Here is a 13,256-nt window from a genome sequence, read left to right on the forward strand (position 1 = left end):
GCATTAATGGAGTTAGTTAGTGAGAGCCAGTAGCTGGGTTTCCATTACAGATTTGCACAGAAGATAAGCAGTATTTTCAGAATGTTGATTAAAAGTAGTTGTAAAATGACAGCGTTTCCATTGAGTTATTGACTGCTACTGCTGGACGTTGTCTTCTCGTGATAACTGTCATTCCAACAAGGTTCTCTCGAGGCCCGTCATTCCAACAGTTGTACTCCCATTTCACTGTTGTTGTTTTTTAACCTATATTGCCATAATGTCATCCCTTATAAAATTAAATAAGCTCTCGGTCTTTTCATCCATCATCACGTACCGTGACATGTATTTCAGAATGTCCTGCGATGCTTTCTGTACATCATGTCACCTGTAACAAAGGGAAACTGTTTCCATTTTGCTTTTGCAAAGTATGGCTTTTCAAATTGCCTGAAAAATCACCTAATGCAAGCGTAAAAAGGTTTTTTGTAATATCGGTGTTGTGTGGGCCGCTGAAGAGGAGGTACTGCTGGCCCACTACCACCAGATGGCGCCCTGCTTGGAGTGCGGGCTTCAAGCACGAGAGGGCGTCGGAGCCGCTGGGAGTGACAGCTGTCACTTATCAGCACCAGCTGTCACTCGTTCAACTCATTGCCATATAAGCCGGACTGCAACTCCACCTCCTTGCCGAGAAATCAGCTACCGTTCCAGGTAACCTTCTCTGCTGTGGTTTTCTGAGACTGAATATTGTTCTGTGTGCAGCCGTTTTCCTGTGGATACAGTCTGAAGCTGGATTGGCGGATAGTGTGAGCGCGACGTCTTCGCCTCTCACTCCTTCCAGGGAAGTGACTGACAGGAGCTGCACGGGTGATTCTGTATCTGGAGGTGGAGGTTCTCCCTCCTGGAGGAACTAAGCTTTACACGATTGCTGGGTGTGTATTCACACACCCACCATTAACTGTTTCTGTTTTCTGCCAGCAGTACCGGGTCTGACTGCTGAAGACAGCGGCCACCTGGGGCGCAGGGCTTGGTGGCTCCGGTGTTCTTCAGATCCGTTGGTGGTGGAAGCTGTGTGGGATCCAGCTCTTCTCTCGCCAGACGTCTTCTATCTTCAAGCCTGCCCACACGTCACCTTGTGTATAATTGACAATTCACACTATTGTTATTGTCTGTATTTCGTTGTGCGATTCACAACATTAAATTGTTACTTTTGGCTTATCCATTGTCCGTTCATTAACGCCCCCTGTTGTGGATCCGTGTCACGACACCTTCCCAACAATCTGATAGGATTTTCTTGAAATACATGTGTTTCCATAAAGCATATTTTCAATTCGCTACTTCAAGTTGTGCAATTTGGGGGTAATGGAAACCCGCCTACTGAGTTAGGTGGGTCGGCAAACATTCCATAAGTAATTACTGCATAATGAGCTCTAAAATCTTGGGTTCTGCTTGGTACAGACAAGGACCAGTAAACCTTCTATTCCGGGCCATGTTGGCATTTTTTTTTACATTTACAGTGAACATAATATAAAACAAAAACAGACTGTTATTTGTAAAGCCTTGTTGCCATTCCCATGGTTCTGGTGGCCATCAAGGCCACAGATGTTTGCTCTCTAGTTTCTTTTTTTTTTGCCATTACATGTCAGTAATGTGACAGCTCAGAGATCATCTTCATTTCAGCACAGCTTTTTAATTCTGTGCAAACAAACAAACAACAAAAACAAGCATCCTAAACCAAAGCGTACACACATGCACACACAGATGATGGAAGGTGAAATGGTCAACAATGGATTGAAACAATTAAGATGTACATACATTCTTAAACATAAGATACAAAGTCTGCAACTTTCTGTTGTTTTAAAGTTGTGAAACAGATACATGAATCATGTCATGTTGCAGGTAAGTGAAGCCAGCAAGAAGGAAAATGTCAGATATTTGTTCAAAGAAGATTCAAAAACTGGATGATGGGCGAGTTTAAGACACTGCAGGAGCTGACTGCAACACTGTAGCCTCTGCAGTCAATGGAACCATGATATGGACCTTGTTCTTTGTTTCCTATCCTTCTGCGCACCTTCTGTCAGCAGTCAGACACTTCAGATGTGTCATGTGGGAGTTTCCTTCGTTGCCGCACAGATTTCTCTTCATCCTGCAGAGCAGAAAATAGTCACCTCATCAGTACGAGCTACGCCAATGGCTAAATTTATTTCTTGGCATTAAAGAAAAATGTTTGTATTATCAAAACAGTCAAAAAACCAAAGCATTACATTACTTATGCAACCCATCATCTTGGCTTTTATATTTAATTAATTTATCGCAAGTTGTAGAGATTTGCTTTCTGTTTGAGTTAAAGGAAGATCATTTTACAAATTTTTATTTTTTGTATTTGAAATGGAATGTACAAATTAAAATGTGTGAAACACTAAGTGTTCCAATACTTTTGGAGGGCACTGCATATACACCTATCTCTTTATATATGTTCATGTATACTGGTTAAATTCTTTGTTGAATTAGTTGTTAAAATCCTGGTATCACAAATTCCTAGTGAGTCTGATTAAAGATCCAGCAATGCTTATGGACATCATCATCATCATCAACAACAACAACAAGAAAACAGCAGTAGTGCCATTTAGAAATACTTTGCATTTGAGGCAAATAAACAAGGAAAAACAAAAGCTACAAGCAAGCCTATGCATATTCAGTTCAGTTAATTTTATGCTTGTTTCCTTGAATTTGTGTTGCTGGTGTTCCTTGTTACACAGAAACCTTCTGTTACCTCCATGGGTTTCTGTAGCACATGTCTGCATATTGCCTAGAAAAACAGTAAATACTTACATTTGGCTTTTTTTTTTCCTTTTTTGTCATTTATACTTAAAAATGTGCAACTTTTCAGTTTTCTTTTTACCTGCACATTGTGCCTTTTTATCGCTGCTCCACTGAGTGTGTGCGGTCAGATACAGTTGTATGTAAAGGTTTGTGCACCCCTGATGATTTCCATGATTTTCCTTTATAAATCATTGGTTGTTTGGATCAGCAATTTCAGTTAAATATATCATATAGCAGACAAATACAGTGATATTTAAGAAGTGAAATGAAGTTTCTAGTATTTACAGAAAATGTGCAATAATTAATTAAACAAAATTAGGCAGGTGCATAAATTTGGGCACCCCAACAGAAAAAAATAGATCAATATTTAGTAGATCTTCCTTTTGCAAAAATGTATTCAAATCATAAACAAACATAAATTACTTATTGACAGTCAATATGGATTTAGAGCAAATAGTTCAACATCACTGGCATTAATAGAATCAGTTGAGGAGATCACAAATGCCATAGATCATAAATTACATTCAGTTGGAATATTCATAGACCTTAAAAAAGCTTTCGACACAATCAATCATGATATATTAATCAATAAACTTGAACGGTATGGGATCAGGGGATTAGTGTTGCACTGTTGGAATATACATCATCATGCTTGGACATTGCTTGTGGTGTCCCACAGGGGTCAGTATTGGGTCCAAAACTCTTTTTACTTTATATAAATTATATTTTTAATGTGTTCAAGATATTACAATGAGTATTATTTGCAGATGACATAAGTATTTTTTGTTCTGGGGGATTTGAAGAAACTACTAAGGAACATCACTACAGAAATGGGAAAGCTGAAAATGTGGTTTGACAGAAATAAATGATCATTAAACTTAAGTAAAACAAAATATGTTATTTGGCAATTGTAATAAAGACATAAAAGTACAGTTACAAGTACAGGGGGTGGATATTGAAAGAGTATATGAAACTAAGTTTCTTGGGGTAATAATTGATGATAAAATAAACTGGAAGTCTCATATAAAACATATAGAGCAAACTGTCAAGAAGCATTTCAGTTCTGAACAAAGTTAAATACATTCTGGACCACAACTCGCACCGCATTCTCTATTGCTCACTGATCTTACCATATTTATACTATTGTACAGAGGTCTGGGGCAATAATTATAAATGTACAACACAACCATTATTCATACTGCAGAAAAGAGCATATATGAATAATTCATAATACTGGTTATAGAGACCACACAAATTCACTATGCTTAAAATCAAAAAATTTTTAATTTACTGATCTGGTTCATTTTCAATCAGTATAAATCGTGTATAAAGCAATAAACAATTTACTTCCTGGAAATATTAAAACATGTTCTTTAATAGAGTAGGGGATTATAATCTGAGGGGGGAGTTTAACTTAAAACATCAGTGGGCACGTACAGCATTAAAGGTTTTTGTATTTCTGTTTGTGGAGTGAGGATGTGGAACAGATTGAGGGTGGAGCTCAAGCAATGTCCAAGCATGAACCAGTTTAAGCAGCGGTATAGGTACATTTTTTTTCTAGGTATAAGGAGGAGGAAGGGTGTTGAGGGTTAGGGTGTTTTGTTGATCATTGTTTAGTTGTGTGCACTTTGTTTTTCTATCTTGTAAATATGTAGTATAAAATCACACGCATTGCATATGTATGTAGGTATGTGTGTATATATGTATGTATTTACACTAGAGATGTTTATGATGACGGGACTTGAATTTGTGTTGTGTTAAATGTGCCCAAGCAGAGGGTCACCCCTTAGAGTCTGGTCTGCTTGAGGTTTCTTCCTCAATACATCGGAGGGAGTTTTTCCTTACCACTGTCGCCTGTGTGCTTGCTCTGGGGGTTGGTAATGAGTATATATGTATGTTTGTATGTATATAAGGGGTGGGTGTTTATAAGCTTTGCTTCTGCTCACCCCCTTTTGGTCACACGTCACTGTGGAATTGTCTTGTGTATCAGTTTTTTGTTACTGTTGAGTTTGTGTGCCAAATAAATTAATTCATTCATTCATTCATTCATTCAAATAACAGCCTCTAAACACTTCCTATAGCTTCCAATGAGAGTCTGGATTCTAGTTGAAGGTATATTGGACCATTCTTCTTTACAAAACATCTCCAGTTCAGTCAGGACTGTTGGTTTCCGAGCATAGACAGCCCGCTTAAAATCACACCACAGATTTTCAATAATATTCAGGTCTGGGGACTGAGATGGCCATTCCAGAACGTTGTACTTGTCCATCTGCATGAATAACTTAGTACAACCCCTGGCAAAAATTATTGAATCACCGGCCTCGGAGGATGTTCATTCAGTTGTTTAATTTTGTAGAAAAAAAGCAGCTCACAGACATGACACAAAACTAAAGTCATTTCAAATGGCAACTTTCTGGCTTTAAGAAACACTATAAGAAATCAGGAAAAAAAAATTGTGGCAGTCAGTAACGGACTTTTTTAGACCAAGCAGAGGGAAAAAAATATAGAATCACTCAATTCTGAGGAAAAAAAATATGGAATCATGAAAAACAAAAGAACGCTCCAACACATCACTAGTATTTTGTTGCACCACCTCTGGCTTTTATAACAGCTTGCAGTCTCTGAGGCATGGACTTAATGAGTGACAAACAGTACTCTTCATCAATCTGGCTCCAACTTTCTCTGATTGCTGTTGCCAGATCAGCTTTGCAGGTTGGAGCCTTGTCATGGACCATTTTCTTCAACTTACACCAAAGATTTTCAATTGGATTAAGATCCGGACTATTTGCAGGCCATGACATTGACCCTATGTGTCTTTTTGCAAGGAATGTTTTCACAGTTTTTGCTCTATGGCAAGATACATTATCATCTTCAAAAATGATTTCATCATCCCCAAACATCCTTTCAATTGATGGGATAAGAAAAGTGTCCAAAATATCAACGTAAACTTGTGCATTTATTGATGATGTAATGACAGCCATCTCCCCAGTGTCTTTACCTGACATGCAGCCCCATATCATCAATGACTGTGGAAATTTACATGTTCTTTTCAGGCAGTCATCTTTATAAATCTCATTGGAACGGCACCAAACAAAAGTTCCAGCATCATCACCTTGCCCAATGCAGATTCGAGATTCATCACTGAATATGACTTTCATCCAGTCATCCACAGTCCATGATTGCTTTTCCTTAGCCCATTGTAACCTTGTTTTTTTCTGTTTAGGTGTTAATGGTGGTTTTCGTTTAGCTTTTCTGTATGTAAATCCCATTTCCTTTAGGCGGTTTCTTACAGTTCGGTCACAGATGTTGACTCCATTCCTCCCATTCGTTCCTCATTTGTTTTGTTCTGCATTTTCGATTTTTGGGACATATTGCTTTAAGTTTTCTGTCTTGACGCTTTGATGTCTTCAAACATACTGATGTCTACCAGTATGTTTGCCTTTAACAACCTTCCCATGTTGTTTGTATTTGGTCCAGAGTTTAGACACAGCTGACTGTGAACAACCAACATCTTTTGCAACATTGCGTGATGATTTACCCTCTTTTAAGAGTTTGATCATCCTCTCCTTTGTTTCAATTGACATCTCTCGTGTTGGAGCCATGATTCATGTCAGTCCACTTGGTGCAACAGCTCTCCAAGGTGTGATCACTCCTTTTTAGATGCAGACTAACGAGCAGATCTGATTTGATGCAGGTGTGAGTTTTGGGGATGAAAATTTACAGGGTGATTCCATAATTTATTCCTCAGAATTGAGTGAGTCCATATTTTTTTCCCTCTGCATGGTCTAAAAAAGTAACCGTTACTGACTGTCAGAATTTTTTTTTCTTGATTTCTTATAGTGTTTCTTAAAGCCAGAAAGTTGCCATTTGAAATGACTTTAGTTTTGTGTCATGTCTGTGATCTGCTTTTTTTCTACAAAATTAAACAACTGAATGAACATCCTCCAAGGCAGGTGATTCCATAATTATTGCCAGGGGTTGTAGATTTTGAGCAGTGTTTAGGGTCGTTGTCTTGTTGAAAGATCCAGCCCCGGCACAACTTAAACTTTGTCACTGATTCATGAACATTGTTCTCAAGAATCTGCTGATATTGACTGGAATCGATGTGACTCTCAACTTTAACAAGATTCCCAGGACCTGCACTGGCTACACAGCCCCACAGCATGATGGAAACACCTCCAAATTTTACTGTAGGTAGCAAGTGTTTTTCTTGGAATGCTGTGTTCTTTTTCAGCCATGCATACCGCCCCTTGTTATGTCCAATTAACTCAATTTTAGTTTCATCAGTCCACAGCACCTTATTCCAAAATGAAGCTGGCTTGTCCAAATGTGCTTTAGCATACCTCAAGCAACTGTTTGTGGTGTGTATGCAAAAAAGGCTTCCTCTGCATTACAGCATCATACAGCACATCTCCTTGTGCAAAGTGCGTTGTATAGTTGAATGATGCACAGAGACACTATCTACAGCAAGATCATGTTGTAGGTCTTTGGAGCAGGTCTGTGGGTTGACTATGACTGTTCTCACCATCCTTTGCTTCAGCCTATCTGAGATTTTTGTGGCCTGCCACTTTGGCCCTTAACTACTACTGTGCCTGCGGTCTTCCATTTCCTCACTATGTTCCTCATAGTGGAAACTGATAGCTGAAATCTCTGAGATAGCTTTTTGTATCCTTCCTCTAAACCAGGGGTGCCCAAGTTCGGTCCTCAAGATGTACCTTCCTGACACTCTTAGTTGTCTCCTTGCTCCAACACACCTGAATCCAATGAAAGGCTAATTAAAAGCCTGCTAACGGGTCTTTCATTGGATTCAGGTGTGTTGGAACAGGGAGACAACTAAGAGTGTCAGTAAAGCCCCTGTCACAACCCACCGTGCATTTTTTTTCGCCGTACGTTTTCTGCGGATGCCACGGCCACTACGTTTTTGTGAAAACGTACGGAGGAAGGAGCAAGAGGAGGGAGGGAGTATGTTCAACGCACGTCTCTAGTAGCGTAACGATAAAGAGAGTTGACAATAAAGCAGTGTGTGTGTGGGGGGTCGCTTTTCTTTTTTATGAGCGGGACCGGAGCGGCAGGTTTTTCAGCATCGGCGATGCATGAGCATGTCCAGCCTGCAGCGGTAAGTTGTACGAGTGTTTACTTGCCTCGAAACGTTACAGCTAGTTAACAGACTGAAGCTGTGGAGTGTGTGTTGATGACGTTTGGAAATAAAGTCCAAGTTCAAGTGAGAAGCTGCGTTGTGCATGAAAGTCTGTCGGCCTCCATAGTATGTGGTGAGTGCCGTAATCCGTACTGCCTACGTACGGATTTGGTTAATTCAATAGTAATTGAATGAAAATGTACCACTTCGAATCCGTACTGAGGCAGTACTCACAACGTGCGTCATCTGTACTGCTGGTGAATCCGCAGCCTGACCACAGCGAAAGTTCTGCATGCACTAAAACCTCTACGGCGTGTCTGCGTGTGTCTGCGTGCTCCTAAATTCGTACTGAGACAGTACTTACGACGTACGGATCTCCAAATTTAGCCCACGTTTTTGCAAGTAGACTGCACGCACGTGCAAGTATGGCGGGATGTGACCACGGCTTAAGGTAGATCTTGAGGACCAAACTTGGGCACCCCTGCCCTAAACCATGATGTTGAACAATCTTTGTTTTCAGGTCATTTGAGAGTTGTTTAGAGGCTTCCATGATCCCACTCATTAGAAGAGATGCAAAGAGGGGAAACGTTTGCAAATGGCCACCTTAAATACCCTTTCTCATGATTGGATTCACCTGTGGAAGGAGGTCAAGGGTCAGTGAGCTTACCAAACCAATTTTGTTTTCCAGTAATTAGTGGTAAATGTATTCAAATCAATAAATAAATGATAAGGGTGCCCAAATTTATGCACCTGCCCAATTTTGTTTAAATAATTATTGCACACTTTCTGTAAATACTACAAACTTCATTTCACTTCTCAAATATCAGTATGGTCATCTGCTATATGATATATTTAACTGAAATTTCTGATCAAGACAACCAATGATTTATAAAGGAAAATCCTGAAAATTATCAGGGGTGCCCAAACGTTTGCATCCAACTGTATGCCAGAAGCTCAGCGGCAGACAGGAGCCCTTCAGAGGATTATAAACTCTGCCAAGAAAATCACTGGCTAAACACTGCCCTCTTTGGAGGAACTTTTTAGTTCTTACTGCCTCAGCAGAGCAGCCAACATCATGAAAGTCTCTTCCCCTGGACATTACCTGTTTGAGTTGCTGCCCCCTGGCAGATGGTTCAGGTCCAACCATCATGGACAAACAGACTTAAGAACAGCTTGTTTCCCAATGCCATGCAAGAACTGAACACTGCCAAGCACTTACACTGACTGACTTCGACCAGTATAAACAACAGTTACTCTTGTACTACAAAGTACACGTGCAATATAACCAAGTGCAATAACTCAGCTACTCTATTGTATTTTTCTGTAATGTAACTACGCCCATTATATGGGAATGCATGTTTAGGAGTGCTACCAATTTCATTGTATTCTGTGTAATGACAAAGGGGTCCATCTGTCCATTATTACCTTTTGAATGTGTCTATCTAACAGCCTCAACAATGTTTTCAAAAGTGTAAAAAACTTTTAATTACTGTTAATGTCAAAGCAACATGCAGATCCATACAAACCAAAAAAAAAGAAAAAAGAAAAAAAAAAAGGAGTAGCAGGGGACAAAAGAAGTTACAGTGGAGGTTTGATTGAAGCTGATGCAGAGATTGCATTGACTGGGCATTCTTATTCATATAAGCTCAGGGTTCTCAACAGAATTTTTTAGTATAGCGGTGCCGTTGGGAAGTATTACCGCGCGCAACGCTTCCACTCGATGCCCTAACCAACCTTGTGTCCCGAAGCCCAAAGACAAAAATGAAAATCTTTTAGTACTGTTTTTGGTCTGATTCTGTGCTGAAATGTTGATTAGTTAAATTAATCTAAAATGTTTGTGTTTTGTTGACACACTGTATGTAACAAATGTGCAATAAACTTGTTTGAAAGAAAAAAAATGTACAGAAAGACAATTTAAAATGTGGGAGATTCCAGACTTTTTGACACTTTTTCCCTGCATAGTTTTCAATTTGAAAAGTTTGAATTCCCAAGTCACAATATCACCAGGCTGGGAGCATTCATTTCAAAGTGTGAAAATCTCACCTTTTAATTGTGATTCAGATTTTGACACTTCTCGATATTGTGAAAAAATAAAATAAAAATAGAACAAACAAAAGGTCCAGCTTTCCTCAATGAGTCAGCAGGTGCATTTCTGGAAAAGAGCTTATTACTCTACATTTTACTCTGCATCTGTCGGCATTTCTCAGCGTGTGATGCACATTTTAGGAAATGCAGAAACATCAGGCTGACACAGTGAAGAAACGAACATTGCTTCATCCGATAACGAAGCTTGTGAGCTTTCATTTGAAACTAAAGGTTCAGATTTACAGAGGCTGTACAGAGAGACTTTGGAAATCACAAGTGGATGACTGTTCAGGTTTTTTTTTCTTCTCGGTGGAACTGGTAGGCTTTATTTTTGTCTGTCTTGATGTGAGACTGAGCAACATGCACCGCATTCACGCAATGTGCATGTGCACAATTTTTTTGCATAGTGGAAAGCGGCTCCTTTTACCGTGACTGCATCAAAATAAACAGTTATAACTTTAAAAAAATGAGTCATCATAACACAACATCACACTTACATAAACTTTGTAATTAATCTGTGGTTCCGTTTGTAACGTTAGCAGTGTTCAAGTGCGCAATTTCCTCTAAGAAACGCTGTCGGAAACACTCAGAAATGTTCTGATTTCAGTGCGACATGTCATTTAAAACATAGAAGAATGGAAATAATGCACGCCGCTGTCCAGCACCAAAATCTCAAAGTGTGTCTCGTTACCTGAAGAATTTCAAATTCCGTTCTGTCGTTTTCTTCATAAAAGCCTCCCTGTTCACTGTCACAGAGGCAGTATCATTCTTAACCTCTGATCTGATCGATCCTACAGCAGACAGCGTTGATCAAGTTGACTGTGCACCTGCCCCGGTGACGCTCGCCGCCCGCATGCCTGCTCCCCAGATGGCCCGGCGATTGCTGCGGCCCCGCCAAGACGAAACAAAAAATGCAGAGATCTGGCTTCGTGTACGGCTTGTTTTGTCACGGTTTGTGTCATCAGTTTCATCAGTCATCAGTTTCGTGCATGCTCATGCACAACACTGTCGCGTGCACGACAGCATCGCGTGCAGGAAACCATCGCAGTGGGATCGTTCACGCCTGCCCGTCGGCTCAATGTTTTCATGGTTCACTCATATGAGCTGTTCCACCATGATTCGCCTTGATTTGTACTTATTCGTACTATGTGTACAAATAAGTACCGTCCGTTAATGTTGCATTGATGTTTCCACACAAACATTTCTGAGTTGATATGTAATGAAAGAAACTGACAACTTGTAACCCCATAATGAGCCTACTGGCAAGCTGTGGCCACATGCCAAACATAAGCACAACAAAAAACATGTATGTTTGTTTTGTGTGGGGAACACAACAGGTCCAGTACATAAGATGTTTAAAAAAATAAAAAGCCTGCACGTGTTGGCACTCACAGTTTGGAAAACTCCATTCTGGCCCCATTCTCCAGGGGAGTGGTCCTCAGGCTCCTCTGCCTCTTCCTCCTCTTCCTCCCCCTCCTCCTCCTCTCTCACTATGTCCATCCCATCTTCTTCATACTCTGTCAGACAGTCTGACTCCTCAGCTGGAATGAATATAAGGATTTAGAGGAGATATTACTGAAAGAATTTACTGCACCTGATGCACCAGGGGTAGACAGCCACTGTAAAATATTACAGACACTTCCTACTGCATTTCAGTGAAATAGGCCAGGTGAAAGCTATCAACCCTAATTTATAATACAGATAAAATTCAACATGATCTTGAAGGGAAAGTGAATCTAGGAGAGGAGACCATGACAACAAAGCATGTGCAAGCCATGAGACTATGTTCAAAATATATTATATTATATTACATAAAATATATAAACCATTAACCAATTATTAACCATGTAAATCAGAAACAAGTCATTTTATCCTCAAAAAGCAGTTACTGGGAGATTAGAATGAGCTGTCATATGGTATTTTACCTTCAGCAGCTATGTAGGTTTGGACTGGATCTATTCTGGACACAATCTCTGCGAGGTCAGTGAAATCAGCTCCTGGACATGTGCAGGACTAAGAGAGGAGAAATGATTGACACTAAGTTACAAAAAATGCTGAAGGCAAGACTTGATTTTTTGGAATGCATGATGTTATAAATCCACTAATTCACATATGACTGTTGTGTGACTGACTCACACAAGCAAGTGTCAGCCAGTGAAGGCATTTGCTCCTGTTTACTGCCTGTAACAGTGCAACAGACCTGTAACACTCCATTTGTGGGTGGTAAGCCCACATGGAGGTGACACCAGGTTGTTTTTTTTTGGGGCTGAGCCCAACCAAGTCCCACAGTTGTAGACTGTAAATTTTCATCTGACTGAAAGTTTTTCCTGGCAAAAATCAATGCCAGCAATTCCCTAAAATGTGGCGTAGTGGGGGCACACACTTTTTTTCCTCAATAAATACAATAAACACATTATACAGCATTATACAACATTATACATTATACAACATTATACATTATCTATTCTAAATAGCCTCTAAGGAGAGACAGACAAAGCATAAAAAGAATGCAAAACTTCAACATAAAGGTACATAAAAGGGTGGTGGGGAGCAGGGGTGTAGTCTTGATTCTGGGGGTCTGGGGGTGCTCCCCCAGAACATTTTTTTTAAAGACCAAGTGAAATTTTGTGTATTCTGGTGAATTTTAACAGGTATGAAGCCCTCTGAAACAAATAAAACTCACTTCAATCTGTGAAGTAAAAACACAGTATTGATTATGGGGGGTCTGGGGGATCTCCCCCAGAAATTTTTTAAAAGACCAAGTCAAATTTTGTATATTCTGGCGAATTTTAATGGGTATGAAGCCCTCTGAAACAAAGAAAACTTACTTCAAACTATTTAGGTCTGGGGGATCTCCCAAAGAAATTTTTTAAAAGAGCAAGTCAAATTTTGTACGTTCTGGTGAATTTTAATGAGTATGAAGCCCTCTGAAACAAAAAAAATTCATTTCAAAGCGTGAAGTAAAAACAAATTATTGAATATGGGGGGTCTGGGGTGCTCTTCCAGAAATTTTTTAAAAGAGCAAGTCAAATTTTGTATATTCTAGTGAATTTTAATGGGTATGAAGTCCTCTGAAACAAAGAAAACTCACTTCAAACTGTCAAGTAAAAATTCTTTGTCTTCTGTAGTATTTTGATCTGTTCTAATCTGGTGAATGCACCAAATGGGTGTTGTGTTGATGGCTGTACAGTCAATAAAATACAAAATTAGGGCCTAACTGACAACGTTGTTCTGCTGT

The 13,256-nt window shown here is 39.6% G+C and overlaps 1 protein-coding gene across 3 annotated transcripts in view; it reads right to left on the reverse strand.

Annotated features, from left to right (window-relative positions):
• Positions 1 to 1,169: 1,169 nt before the first annotated feature.
• The window catches only part of pnpla6 (patatin-like phospholipase domain containing 6), a 224,248-nt gene continuing 212,161 nt past the window's right edge, over positions 1,170 to 13,256 (reverse strand). For all 3 annotated transcript variants that reach the window (XM_034187299.1, XM_034187301.1, XM_034187298.1), the window contains 3 exons: positions 11,944 to 12,031; positions 11,411 to 11,559; positions 1,170 to 2,119 (listed from right to left, as the gene is read on the reverse strand). In XM_034187299.1, coding sequence (XP_034043190.1) covers positions 2,051 to 2,119; positions 11,411 to 11,559; positions 11,944 to 12,031 — 306 coding nt within the window. In that variant the 3' untranslated portion in view covers positions 1,170 to 2,050. The remainder of the gene's footprint in view (positions 2,120 to 11,410; positions 11,560 to 11,943; positions 12,032 to 13,256) is intronic.

This window comes from Thalassophryne amazonica, chromosome 15 (assembly GCF_902500255.1).
Source record: "Thalassophryne amazonica chromosome 15, fThaAma1.1, whole genome shotgun sequence".
Taxonomy (NCBI): Eukaryota; Metazoa; Chordata; class Actinopteri; order Batrachoidiformes; family Batrachoididae; genus Thalassophryne; species Thalassophryne amazonica.